We start from the raw sequence: 14,297 nt of genomic DNA on the forward strand, positions 1-14,297 counted from the left end.
AGTGGTGCGATCTTGGCTTACTGCAACCTCTGCCTACCCACTTGAAGTGGGTTCAAGTGATTCTCCCACTTCAGCCTCCTGAGCAGCTGGGATTACAGGTGCCCGCCACCATGCCTGGCTAATTTTTGTATTTTTAGTAGAGATGGGGTTTCACCATTTTGGCCAGGTTGGTCTCAAACTCCTGACCTCAGGTGATTCCAAAGTGTCGGGATTCCAGGGTGTGAGCCACCATGCTGGCCTATGTTGCTTTTTTATGTATTTAACCATTGGTCTGTCTTCCCTTGGACTATAAGCTCCACTAGAGCCGAGGCTTTGTCTCCTTTGTTCACTGTCACATTTTCACTTGCCAGAGGCTGGCACATAATACATGGCCAATAAATACTTGTCAAATAAATAATATAATTTCTTATATTATATATAAGAAATAATATAATTGAAATTAATTTATTTGAAATTAATTTCAAATAAATATAATTTCTTATATTTTTAAAATACAAGAAAAATTTCTTAACATTATTTTAAGTTTTATCTTCCAGAGTAAAGTCCTGATAAATACCTTTTTTCACCATTTAATAGGGAATTTTGGCTTCCTTTATAAGTGAATTTATTTAAGTGGCCTTTTCCTGGACCATTTATCTGGATCTATCTTGCTTCTTTCCTTCCTTAGATTTCTTAGACTAATAAACCATGGAATAAGGAAGTGAGGGCTGTGCTGACATGATTTGTTCTTGGTTAACCCGAGCTGGGTCATGGTGATGAGTCATTTTTCTTCTTGGGACACAGAAGTACCCTCTCCTCCTTAAAATCCATTCTAGAATAGTGTCTGCAAAATGTTATGCTCATTGGTTTGCAGAGTATAGAACTTTCTTTCTTCTGTTTCCCCCCCTTTTTTTAGCAAGGGCCATCACTTCAACAGGATCTTTCTTCTTTTTTTTTTTTTTTTTTAAATTTTTAATGGAACACTTCACAAATTTGCATGTCATGGTTGTGCAGGGGCCATGCTAGTCTTCTCAGTATAATTCCAATTTTAGTATACGTGCTGCTGAAACAAGCACTCTTTCTTCTTTTTATTATTTATTTATTTATTTATTTATTTATTTATTTTTGAGATGGAATCTTGCTCTGCTGCCCAGGCTGGAGTGCAGTGGCGCCATCTTGGCTCATTGCAACCTCCGCCTCCTAGGTTCAAGCAATTCTCCTTTCTCAGCCTCCCTAGTAGCTGGGACTACAGTTGCATGCCACAGTGCCCGGCTAATTTTTGTATTTTTAGTAGAGATGGTTTTACCATACTGGTCAGTCTGGTCTCAAACTCCTGACCTCAGGTGATCCACCTGCCTCAGCCTCCCAAAGTGCTGGGATTACAGGTGTGAGCCACCACACTCGGGCTCTCTTTTTAATGGAACACTTTCCATCTCCAGGATTCCAGCACCATCCTAAATATCTGTAGGTCCTCTAAGACTACAGATAGACACCGAAAATCTCTTCCCTGGGTTCTCTGTGTGCTGTGGCCTGTAATTCATCTGAGTCAAGAGACAAGTTTAATTCAATTTAGACACAAATAAAGGTTCTCATTAGAGGGAAGTGGCCACATTGGAAGACAATTTGGCAACACACTGATGTCACTGAATCACAGAATTAAACAGATGCCTCTTTAATGTGAAGGCTCTGCTCCCTTTCAAAGAACTGGCTTCTATAGACCCTTGAATTCTTAGAACCAATCATTTGGGGTCAAAAAATATTGTTGAAGGGTTTATGGTCTACCTTAAAATCCTCTTCCACCTTGCTGTATGCCATCATCCTTAGGGGTCGCTGGGAAGAGGAGAGTCGGCAGGAAGACCTACGGAGCCAGCATTCCGGCAACACCGTACCATGGGGGGCTCTGGGGAGAGGTCAGACATTTACCCGTGCGTGGCCTGCCGTGTGTAAGTGGTCTGCCAATAGGATTCTGAGGTTATTTGTGATTACATACCATCCTAAAGGGGCCAGCCAGCCACTCCTCCCATCTCCTCCATACTCTTGCCAATCAGAGATGTCTGCATTTTCATGTTAGATCACTGTTTTCATGTTTAGTGTTTTTTTTTTTTTTTTTTTTTTTTTCCAGGGGACCTTGCTAGTGCAGGGGATGGGGGTGGGGTGTGGTGGCTGTGCGCCCATGCATGAGTCCCTCCCCACCCCACGCTGCTGCAAGCCTCCTTCATGTTAGTTTTAACTGCTGGCTCAAATTTATAAAGGCTATGTCAGCCAGGCAGCACATGCCCCAGGCCTGATCCCATCAGTCGCTTCCAGTTTGCAACCTCTGACCTAAGGCGCCACGTAAATATCACTGGTGGAGAAAGAGGGTATGCTGGTTGTCAGTTTCTTCTGACATTGACACCAGAGTGTGATGTGAATGCAGATTCATTCTTAGTCCAGACAGCAGTTTCTGTTCTAGGAGTTAACAGGTAGTTACAAAGCATTTTTACTTTACTTTACTTTATTTATTTAGAAACAGGGTCCCTATCTGTTGTCCAGGCTGGAATGCAGTAGTGCAGTCTTGGTTCACTTCAGCCTCAACCTCCTGGGTGCAAGCAATCCTCCCATCTCAGGCTCTGGAGTAGTTAGGACTACAGGTGCACACCACCACACCCCCTAACTAATTTTTGTATTTTTTTGCAGAGATGGGGTCTTGCTATGTTGTCCAGGCTGGTGTTGAACTCCAGCTTCAAGTGATCCTCCCACTTTGGCCTCCCAAAGTGCTGAGACTGCAGATGTGAGCCAGCACACCTAGCTCACAAAGCATTAAAAAAAAGGTGTTGCAGGGAATCTTGATTTAAATGGCATTGAAGTTTGACAGAAAGAGTCTTAACTTCACAATGAGGGATTCATGTGGCTGCTGCTTTGGGGCACCTTTTTTTTTTTTTTTTTTTTTTTTTGAGATAGGGTTTCACTCTGTCACCCAGGCTACAGTACCATGGCACTTTCTTAGCTCACTTCTGCCTCGAGCTCCTGATCTCAAGTGATCCTCCTTCCTCACCCTCCTGGGTAGTTAGGACTATAGGCACGCACCACCACACTCCGCTGATTTTTAAAAATTTTTTGGTAGAGGTGTGGGGAGGCTCTTACTATGTTGCTCAGGCTGGTCTTGAATTCCTGGCCTCAAGCCATCCTCCTCCCTTTGCCTCTCAAAGTGCTGGGATTACAGGTGTGAGACACTACACCTGGCCTGGGGCCCAGGTTTCATGAGGGCCTGTCTCCCCAAGTAAAAGACTAGGAATTTGTCATCTACATGTTTGGGACCCTCAAACTGGCCCTGGAAATAGTGCATGCATATAGTAGGGGCTGAAAAGTGTACTGAATTAATGTTGCTTTCTGCAGATCTAGATCTAAAAACAAAAAACAAAACAAAAATACAAATGAATTAATGTTGCTGACCACTTTCACTTGCAAACTTCACTTTAAAAACATTAAATAAAAACTCTTGGCCAGGTGCGATGGCTCACGCCTGTAATCCCAGCACTTTGGGAGACTGAGGCAGGTGGATCAGGAGTTCAAGATCAGCCTAGCCAACATGGTGAAACTTCATCTCTACTAAAAATATAAAAATTAGCTGGATGTGGTGGCAGGCACCTGTAATCCCAGCTACACAGGAGGCTGAGGCAGGAGAATGGCTTGAACCCAGGAGGCAGAGGTTGCAGTGAGCTGAGATCATGCCACTGCACTCCAGCCTGGGTGACATAGTGAGACTCTGTCCCCCGCAAAAAACAAACAAAACTAAAAAAACCCCAACTCTTTGGCTGAGCATGGTGGCTCACGCCTGTAATCCCAGCACTTTATCTTAGCTACTGAGTACAGGTGCAAAGTAGTAAGACCGTGGGATTGAACCAGGGTTGGGATTATGTCAAGTGCTTACCGTGGTCATGGAGAAGCGTGAGGGAGTTGTGGTTGGCTGCAGCTGTGGTGATTTTAATGATGGACAATGGAATCTAAGCTAGATCAAATGGGAAGTGTGGACATAAGAGGGTGAGGGACTATAAAAGAGTCTAGGGAGCCATGATGAAGCCCTGAATCAAGGGTTAGAAAGATGGAAATGATTTGGAGACTGTACTGTAGGAAAATCCACTCGTCCTTCCTGACTGGGTTCATTGGGACTCTCAAACCACAGGTGGGTCGTCAGCACAGCCTTGCAATTATAATATATTCCCATGGTCAACTCAGTCACCAACTCTCCTGGCCAGCTCTTTCACAAAGCCTCTCTCCTCCAACCTCCAATGCCCTTTGCCCTCCATCCCCTCATTCTCAGCTGATGACGTGGCTCATTATTTTGCTGAAAAAACAGAAGCAATCAGAAAAGGCTGATCATCAGGCTAATGGATCTCCTTTGTCTCTTCTGACCCTAGCTCCTCAATGTCCACCGAGTCAATTTCTCATACACTAGCCAGAGTTATTATATGAGCACTCACTCAGAACAAAATCCAAATTCCTTACCATGACCTAAAGCATCTCCATGGTCTACCCACATGCCTGCCTCTGATTTCATCTCCCTCCCTGTCTCCCTGGCTGTGTCCGTCCTATCCACATGGATCTCCTTGCTTTTTTTGCCAACACCCAAGACATATTCCCACCTCAGGACCTTTGCACATGCTGCTTCAGTCTCTGGAGTGTTCTTTCCCCAAAAGTATATGTGGTATGCTTTCTCATTTCTTTCTCTTTTTTTTCTGAGACGGAGTTTCACTCTTATCACCCACGCTGGAGTGCAATGGTGCGATCTCGGCTCATTACAACCTCTGCCTCCTGGGTTCAGGTGATTCTCCTGCCTCAACCTCCAGAGTAGCAGGGATTACAGGCATGAGCCACCACACCTGACCAGTATGCATTATTTTAAATTTATCTTTAAATTCCACAAAACAATAATAAACATATCCTTTTTGTGAAAAATAAAAGCATTACTGAGAAACGAAGTTTCCTTTGATCCCCTGCCTCCATCCCAGCCAATCCTAGGCCACTCCCCTGCTCCCTTTTTCCCAGAGGTAGCCACTCTTTACTGGGTATAAATCCTTCCAGGCCTTTTGCTATGCATTTATGTGCACTACATATGTGCCAATAGGGAATATATACAGTTGTCCCTTGATTTCCCTGGGGATTAGTTTCTGGACCCCTGTAATGCTAAAATCTGAAATGCTTACATCCCCTGTAGAAAATGGCAGTCTTTACATGTAACCTACATACAACCTCCTGTATACTTTATTTATTTTTTCATTAAAAACATGGTTTTTTTGTTTGTTTGTTTTTTGTTTTTTGAGATAGGGTATCCCTCTGTCACCTGGGCTGGAGTGCAGTGGCATGATCAGGGGTCACTGCAGCTTTGACTTCCCGGGCTCAAGTGATCTACCTCAGCCTCCAGAGTAGCTGGAACTACAGGCATGTGCTACCATGCCTTGCTAATTTAAAACAATTTTTATTAGAGATGAGGTGTTTTTTTTTTCTTTTCTTTTTTTTTTTTTTTGAGAGAAAGTCTTACTCTGTCATCCAGGCTGGAGTGCAGTGGCACCATCTCGGTTCACTGCAACCTCTGCCTCCCAGGTTCAAGTGATTCTTCTGCCTCAGCCTCCCGAGTAGCTGGGATTACAGGCGTGCACCACCATACCCGGCTAAGTTTTGTATTTTTAGTAAGACGGGGTTTCACCGTGTTGCCCTGGCTGGTCTCAAACTCCTGCCTCGGCCTCCCAAAGTGCTAGGATTACAGACGTGAGCCACTACACCTGGCCTAGAGACGAGGTCTTGCTTTGTTGCCCAGGCTGGTCTCAAACGCCTGGCCTCAAGTGATCCTCCCTCCTGCCTTGGCCTCCCAAAGGACTGAGATTACAGGCATGAGCCACCACATCTGGCCCCTCCTGTATACTTTATTATTTATATATTTATTTATTTTGAGACAGGTCTTGCTGTCACCTAAGCTGGAGGGCAGTGGTGCAATCTCAGCTCACCGCAACCTCCGCCTCCTGGGCTTAAGCAATCTTCCCATCTCAGCCTCCCAAATAGCTGCAACTACAGGCATGAGCTACCACACTTGGCTGATTTTTTGTAGAGATGGTGTTTTACCATGTTGTCCAGGCTGGTCTTGAACTCCTGAGCTCAAGCAGCCCACCTGCCTCGGCTTCCCAAAGTGTTGAGATTACAGGCATGAACCACCATGAGCAGCCCCTCCTGTATACTTTAAATCATCTCCACATTTCTTACCTGCAATACCTAATACAATACAAATATGTACATAGTTCTCATATACTGTATTTTTTTTTTTCTTTTCTAGAGAGAGAGCCAGTCTTGCTTTGTTGCCCAGGCTGGTCTGGAACTCCTGGCCTCAAGTGATCCTCCTGCCTCAGCCTCCCAAAATGCTAGGATTACAGGTGTAAGCCACCACTCCTGGCCATGTATTTTTAAATATGTATTTTTTTAATTGTTGTGTTTTTTTTCCCCCAAATATTTTCTATCTGTGGTTAGTCGAATTTACACATGTGGAACCTGAGAGGCTGTGGAGGGTTGACTGTATATAGTACTGCCTGTGTTTTATTTGTTTTTCTTATTTTAGCTTTAGAAACACTATTGGGATTAACACTATAGCTGGTCCAGATCTCCAAAAAATAAGACAACAAAAGTCTGAACTGATGTTCTTGAGCAGTTGGCCTATGTCTCACAGATACATTTTGCTCTTGACCTAAGCTGAAGCAGGAATGTAATTTGGAGTTTGTCATTTGCGATGGAGAGGATGGGGTTCTGCTAGCTAAGAAGCATTTATCATAGTCAGGGCTGACCCCAGAGGCCTCTGTTTATTTCAAACTCTGTCTCTCAGTTTATTCAGAGCTAGGATGTACCTGCAAAGTTGGAGGCTCAATTCCAAGCCACCAGGGAAGATTGGTGGCTCCTGTGTTCCAAAGTGACCCCTATGGCTATCTTGTCCCTGGCTTCGTCTATCATTGGAAAACCAAAAGCAACTATGTCTTTAGCAAGGAACTTTGAAACACCTCTCACAGAATTGCTGACTCATCCTTGATTTAAAGAGCAATGAGCAGGTCTGACCTTTTTAGAAACAAACCATGGCACTACCTCCAGAAAATAGGACAATTTTCCTTTGATAGTGGACTATAGTGCCAGCGTATATGGGGTGGTGCCTTTCCCTAGGAGTAACCCTCTAGCCTACTTTTTGATAAAACCACCAGAAGCAGGACTATTTATTTATTTGAGAAGGTGTCTGGCTGTATTGCCCAGGCTGGTCTTGAACTCCTGGCCTCAAGTGATCCTTGTATCCTGGCATCTCAAAGAGCTGGGATTACAGATATGAGCTACCATGTCGTGCCAGACACAGGTTTTGTAAGGTGGTTTTGATGATAGGTTCTCAGAAAGAAGCTCCATTCTCAAGCAAATTTGTCCACCAAACTCAGAGCAGATGGGCTACAGGCCTCCGTGTAGAACATGTGCACGTTCTGCATTTCTCAAAGGAAGGAGATGTGAGCAGCTATGTGCTCACCTGCTTTGCCAAGGTCATCCTTTGGGTTCCCCTGACATCACAGTGGCCCTGACATAAAAGCACACACATGCCTCTTCAGTTTGGTCTTTTCGGATGCTGTGTCTGCCAAGCCAACTCTGTCTCCCTACTTGTTGATGGTGGGCAGGAAGTCTCACTAATTCATAAATTCTTGGCCAGAGTGTGCCCATCAACAGGGGTTACACTTGCCACCTCCTTAAAAAGGCTGTGTCTGCCCACAGGCATCCCAGCTCAATGCATTCTCCATGCTTCCTGGCTATTCAGGTAGGACCGCCGCACCTCTGTGTTTGGTACGGGGCTCGCCCAGAGAGGCCGCAGCCTTCGGCGATGCATCCGTGCACGGAGCTGCAGCTGGCTCTCCTCTCTACACTCCTGTGTCTATATAAGCGCACATTTTAGTTTGCTTTTCTGGGGAAATCTTTGAGTAGGTGCCATTCCCAAGGTTCGCTCAAGGGGAGGAATGTGCCTTTGGGTACAGGGTTTCGGCAAGTCTTGGTCCTGAGGTCCAGGGTCACTAAGCCCAGGCTTCGGAAGGCGACTTCAGCGTGAAAACACCCCACGCCTCCTACCACACACAACGCGCTTCGGAGGAGGGCGGGAGAAGGGGACTCCCGAAAGCGGGAGGCTTGCGTTACGCAGTTGAGATATATCCGGGCTGCTAAGTTACAAGGGGGTGGGGGCTCTCCTATTTTGCCACCTTGGAGATGTGGAGGGAGCTGGGGTTTTGTGACGGAGACCTGGGTAGCTGGGACTGGCCGAGGAGCGCGCGGCCGGGGCGGGACGGGGGCGGAGCGGGCGCTGCGCTGACTGCCGCGGCAGAAAGGGGGCGGCCGCGCCCATTTCCTCTGCTCCGCCGCGGCCAGAGGGATCCGCATCGCCGAGCTGTGCCTCCCGGGTGTCGGCCCCGGCGGCTCCCTGATCGTGCCTGGCTGTGGCGAGGCGGCTCCAGCCCAGCCTGTGGCGGCCGCTACCTCCAGGGCGCTCCGGAGCCCACTGCGCGGCGCGCGTGGCGACTGCCCGCATGGACGCGGCACTGAAGCGGAGCCGCTCGGAGGAGCCAGCCGAGCTCCTGCCGCCTGCACGGGACGAGGAGGAGGAGGAGGAAAAGGGGATGGAGCAGGGGCTGGAGGAGGAAGAAGAGGTGGATCCCCGAATCCAGGTAGGGCGCGCGGGGTCACCCCGCATCCGGGCTTCGCGAGGGCTGCTGCGGAGGTCGGCGTCTACGCGGACATCCACTTCGCAGCCCCCAGTGACTGTGGTCTGGGGACTGGCGGCCACATACGGTGGCAGGAGACGATCTGTATGCTCTGTTTCATCGTCTCCACAATGAGGAGGCTACAGTGCCCGCGTGGATGCGGCCTGACTCTATTGCGGGGAGCCCCCCGCAGACCCCTAGCAGGATCGGGGTCGCCGCAGAGTGCCTGGTGGTTCGGGCGGATGTGCAACAAAGGGAAAAAGGGGGCGGGGGCGCCATGGTATCCTCGGGGGTACCCCCCGCCCGGCCACCACGGCACCGCGGGCAAGGCATGGCCTCCAGGCTCTGCGAGGAGGGGTCGCCCGCGTGGGCGCCGGGCACCGTAGGCGGGTGGGCGTTGCCCGCCCCTGCAGCGCGGGCTGGCACTGGTGCCCCGGGTGCAGAGTCCTCACCTGCCAAGGTGCCCGGCCTGAGCCGTTTTCCTTCTCTGATTCATTGTTAGAGAACTGAGCGTCTTATTGTCACCACCGGCTCAACGTTCCGCCTGGCCTGAAATTGCTTAAAACCCTGCTTTTCCTTGTTGTGAGGCTGGGCATGAACAGAAATCAGGGACAACTGATGCGCAAAGCTGACGCGTGGAGGCGGCGAGGGGATTGGGCTGGCTGACTGTGCCTCCATTTCCAAGAGAGATGATTAAAAAACAATTTCCAAGCCGAGATCTAGGAGTGACAGTTTAACCTCTTCACCCCGAAGCAAAAAGCAGAGCAAATCCCTTTCTAAGACCCGTTTTATTCTACCTTTTCAGTAAATCATTTTTAAAAAATTGCTTTTAAGCATGCTCTGTAATTTCTGGATCCCTAATTGGTTTTTTAGTGCACAGATCAATTTAAAAGCTCACTTAACTCAGTGGTTAGGGTTTAAATGAATTGTTTTGTCAGGTTAGCAAGATAAAGATCAGGTGGAAAAACCTTGCATTAGGAATGCTATTAATTAAAATAATTGGTTTGGAATAAATCGTGTGTTATTGGTATGGGATTATGTTAGCAAGATCCTTTGTTTGCATAGTAAAGATGAGTTAAGTTCATGTTGGATGCTTTTTACAAAATGTCAGTTTGTAAATGTTTATTGAAATGAATGGGATTAAAGCTAGTTTAAAACATCCAGCTAAGTAGGTTGAATAATTGGCAGTGTGAAAAGATTTTCACCCTTTACAGAAAAATAATTCTGGTGAGTTAATACCAGAATTCTGCCCTTGATGATTTCACTGGGTTTATATTTTTGGCCTGGCCTTGCTTATTGTCTTTTATTGTTTTCTAAGCAAAGTTCTTGCTCAAGGCAGATGGTGCTGTTTTGATGAGGCCATTAAACCATTTGTAACAGGTGGGATTTACCTGAAGGCACATACCTGGAATATTTGACCTCTGACAAATTCCAAATGTCTCTGAAGACATTGTCAAAAAGGATACCCTCAAGAAAATGGTTTCAGAAATGCTGACATTCATTTGCTTTTCTAGCTAAGCCTCAACTGTTTGCCTTAAGAATTAATACCAATTCTTCCCTTTTCCTGCAAACTGGGCTGGGATAATTTTTCAGGTTATGGACTGAGTTATATTGGAAACAAAAGACGGATCCCGTAAGTCTTTTTCTCTCCCTCTTTTCTTCACCAGGGAGAACTGGAGAAGTTAAATCAGTCCACGGATGATATCAACAGACGGGAGACTGAACTCGAGGTACAGAGAGCTGAGTTCCTGTTCTTGGTGAAGTGATGTCACTCACACCGGCACAAGGCTGGTTAATTTTGTCTTCATAGCTGGAGGGTTATTGCTGGACCCCCCTCCTTGGGAGTTGAGCAACAGCTCCCTGACAGAATAAAATACACCACTGAGCTCAACCTGTGGGCGGAACGCATGTGGATCCAATTTCACATGTTGTTTTTCATTATGGAAGCTCCATGGGGCCTAAATCAAGCCTGTGCAGAGCGTTACACAACGCCTAAGCCCCAAGTTTTCATGTGACTGAAAGGATAGAGAGGAAAATTAGCTGAACTCTTTAATGAAGAATAATGAATGAGCTCACAAAATCTCTTACATGTTCAGGGCGGTTCCTGCCATTTGTCCTGGAAAGGTTGTGTTGTTTCCTCTGACTTCGACCATTTCTTGACTTTCCTGTCCTAATAACTCACCCCCGCCTTCTGCTTTCCTGCTCATTTCTTTATTGTCTGCTTGTGCATAGAATATAATTATAATGGTAACAAAAAGCTGTTTAGACTGGAAAGGCCTTTCCTACTGGGAAAAATCTTGGAAGACTAAAACTTGATTTAGGTTTCATGTGCATTTTCCAACCGGAGTGTAGACAAGTTAGCATTCATCACAGCCTCTGATTAGTTTCCACCCCTTTCCAGTAGTGGTTGCTTTTACCACCCATCAGCAAATTTGAACAACCACTGTATGTATTCAGGAGACTGTGAATTGACTGTCAGAGCCTGGAAGGGACTCTCAGCGCAGCTTCCCAGTGCAGGGAGCTGTTGGCAAAGTCTGTTTCTGTAGCAGGAGAAATAGCAAAAGTCAGTGGAAGGGACAAGAAGCACATGGTCCCTAAGAGTGAGGGTGTAGGAGACAGGAATATAATCTGCCAGGATTCACAGGCAGCCTTGATTTCTGCTGCATGCGTAGGCCCTGGAGTTACCAAATCTGGATGTAGCAATGTGGATTAAAAAGTCTGTTGCTCTGAGCTGTGTGAAGGGTTATCGCTCACCACCTCCATTTCCATCGTAGGTGTACAAGAACACGGGCTGTCCTTCTCCCTAAATGAAGTAAATTCTAGTTTATTTACATTTCTTTCACTTATGAATTGAGTCTGTCTGTGATGTGCGGTAACCGAAACCTCTTAGGATCTCAGATTTCTAATGCATTAAACAACAAAACCCTTACCATTCCTATAGGGCTTTAGCATTTACAGACTGTTTTTTACACGTTTTATCTCATTCCATCCTGTCACACCAGCCTAGAGCTATGCTGTCCCATATGGTAGCCATGTGCAACGTATGGCTATTTGAATTTAATTAATTTTTTTTTTTTTTGACACAGAGTCTAACTCTGTCGCCCAGGTTGGGGTGCAGTGGTGCGATGTCTGCTCTCTGCAACCTCCACCTCCTGGGCTCAAGTGATTCTCTTTCCTCAGCTTCCTGAGTAGTTGGGATAACAGGTGTGTACCACCATGCCTGGCTAATGAGTTTAATTAAAATTAAGTAAGACAAAATTCTGTTCCTCAATCATAATAGCCACGTTTCAAGAGCCCAGTTGCCACTATATTAAACAGTCTAGTTGCCACTGTATTAAACTACTATCATCATAGAATGTTCTGGCCTGGAGAACCAGGAGGGGAGGGACTGTTTGCTTTCCAGATAAGGACTCAGAGGCTTAGCATTTTGTGATGATGCCTCAGAGGCAGGGCTCCCATCTTATAGTCACAGGCATTTTCCAGATCTCCTCCAGTTCCTGCATTCTATTATCCCAGTGCAGTGGTGCAATCACAGCTCACTGCAACCTCAAACTCCTGGGTTCAGGCAATCCTCCTGCATCATCCTCCCTGGTAGCTGAGACTACAGGTGCATGCCACTATACCCGGCTAATTTTTCATATTTTTAAACTTTTTTGTAAAGATGGGATCTTGCTCTGTTGACCAGGCTGTTCTTGAACTCCAGGCCTCAAAGTGATCCTCCCACCTTGACCTCCCAAAGTGCTGGGATCACAGGCATGAGTTGCCATACCCATCCTGGAAATATTCTTCTTCCTACCCTCCCCCACTCTCCCCACCCCCCACACCAAGGCATTGATTGATTCTAATTGCTCGCCTACTATGTGCTGGCCACTGTTCTGGGTAATGAACAAGATGGCCCACATCTCAGCCCCTAGGGTGCTTACCTTCTTGGGGTGAGTTTGGTTAATCTGTTAAATTCTTTTTAGCCTGACTTTTGAATCCTATTTCTGAATACACTTAGGTATTTGTGTGTCACAGGAAGCCACCGGACAGGTGTTTCCTGCTTGACTCTGGAGAGCATTTGGAGCCGTGTGAGAGGCCAACTGGAGGGTGTGAGGGGGGGTGGCCAGGGCTGGGCTGGGTTGCTGGCTGGCCTTTTCACGGTATTATAACCAAGACTGACTCATAGAAATATAATACGGGCTACATAAGCAATGAAAAACTCCCTAGTAGACACATTAAAAATGAAAAATAAACAGCTGAAATGAATTTAAATAGTTTGTGTAACCCGGAATATCCAAGACAGTACAATTTCAACATGGACTTGCTATTAAACAATTACTGATATTTTACATATATTTTTATACTAAGTCTTTAAGATCTTTGGCATATTTTACACTTAGGGCACATTTCACTTGAGACTAGACATGTTTCAAGTGTTAGTAGCTACATGTGGCACTGGGAGGCACAGGTTTAATAGGTGTTTCTGTCACAAAGGAGCCAGGTGGGATTTCACCCTTCACGATGGGCACCAGCTGCTTGTCAGATACTGTTGACCACTGCATTTATGTGGGTGAACGAGACAAAGACCTTGCCCTCCAGGAGTTTACGTTTTTGATTGGAGTGAGGAGCAGAGAGGGGGTAATAATTACTGGTGGTAATAGCTACAGTAAGAAATGTGACAGACACTGGAGGGGCGCTGCGGGAGGACATCTGAGCAGATGCCTGCAGGAGAGCCCCTGCAGAGGAACAGGTGGAGTGAGCCACTGGGGTGGTCAAGGGGAGTATGCCCAAGGATAGGGGGCAGGAAAATGAGCCATTTTAATATACAGTCGAGTCTTTTGTTTTTTTCCTGCGACGGAGTCTCACTCTGTCACCCAGGCTGGAGTGCAGTGGCGCGATCTCGGCTCACTGCAACCTCTGCCTCCCGGGTTCAAGCGATTCTCTTGCCTCAGCCTCCTGAGTAGTAGCTGGGATTATAGGCGCCCGCCACCATGCCCAGCTAATTTTTGTATTTTTAGTAGAGACAGGGTTTCACCATGTTGGCCAGGCTGGTCTTGAACTGGCTGATCTTGAACTCCTGACCTCATATGGTCATCACCGCCCCCCGCCCCCCCCCCCCCGCTGCCCCGCCCCACCCATCTCAGCCTCCCAAAGTGCTGGGATTACAGGTGTGAGCCACCGTGCCCCGTCTTGTTTTTGCAGTACTTGTATTCCATAAAGTTGTGAACACTGAATTAGTGAATACGGAACCACTGTTGTAGGGAAAATGCAGGGCTCGGAGCAGGCCTGTGGTCACATCATTTTCATCAACTGATCAATATTAATCTTTTCAGTTTCCATTAAAAGTCACTTTATTTACTATATACTATTGATTCATTAGCATTGAACTCAGGGCCGCTTACCTAACATGTATTTTCCCTGTAAGCCATATCACAGCCTGCTTATGCTCAGGAGTGCTCACAGACAGCACTTCGGCACTCCCCTTCTGGGCCATTTTTAACAGCAAAATCACCAAAGACAGCACAGAAGTGTGAAAGACATGGCACTAAGTAGACCATGAAAAGGACACTTGTTTACAGGCTGAGCACTGAAAGGAGGAGGTGG

At 46.6% G+C, this 14,297-nt stretch overlaps 1 protein-coding gene and 1 non-coding gene across 4 annotated transcripts in view; one reads left to right on the forward strand and one right to left on the reverse strand.

The window, feature by feature from the left end:
- Window positions 1–948: 948 nt before the first annotated feature.
- On the reverse strand, window positions 949–1,055 carry LOC112428134 (U6 spliceosomal RNA). The gene has a single exon (XR_003020035.2). It is a non-coding gene; the product is annotated as a U6 spliceosomal RNA (small nuclear RNA).
- A 6,586-nt stretch (window positions 1,056–7,641) lies between these two features.
- The window catches only part of LOC105490400 (SH3 domain binding protein 5), a 78,114-nt gene continuing 71,458 nt past the window's right edge, over window positions 7,642–14,297 (forward strand). Inside the window, exons 1-2 of one of the 3 annotated variants that reach the window (XM_011755958.3) lie at window positions 7,642–7,780; window positions 10,379–10,441. In XM_011755958.3, the coding sequence (XP_011754260.1) occupies window positions 7,751–7,780; window positions 10,379–10,441 (93 nt within the window). In that variant the 5' untranslated portion in view covers window positions 7,642–7,750. Of the gene's footprint in view, window positions 7,781–8,321; window positions 8,676–10,378; window positions 10,442–14,297 lie in introns of those variants that run through there. The other 2 variants (XM_011755959.3, XM_011755957.3) reach the window with 2 other exon arrangements.

The sequence above is a fragment of the Macaca nemestrina genome, chromosome 2 (assembly GCF_043159975.1).
Source record: "Macaca nemestrina isolate mMacNem1 chromosome 2, mMacNem.hap1, whole genome shotgun sequence".
Classification (NCBI taxonomy): domain Eukaryota; kingdom Metazoa; phylum Chordata; class Mammalia; order Primates; family Cercopithecidae; genus Macaca; species Macaca nemestrina.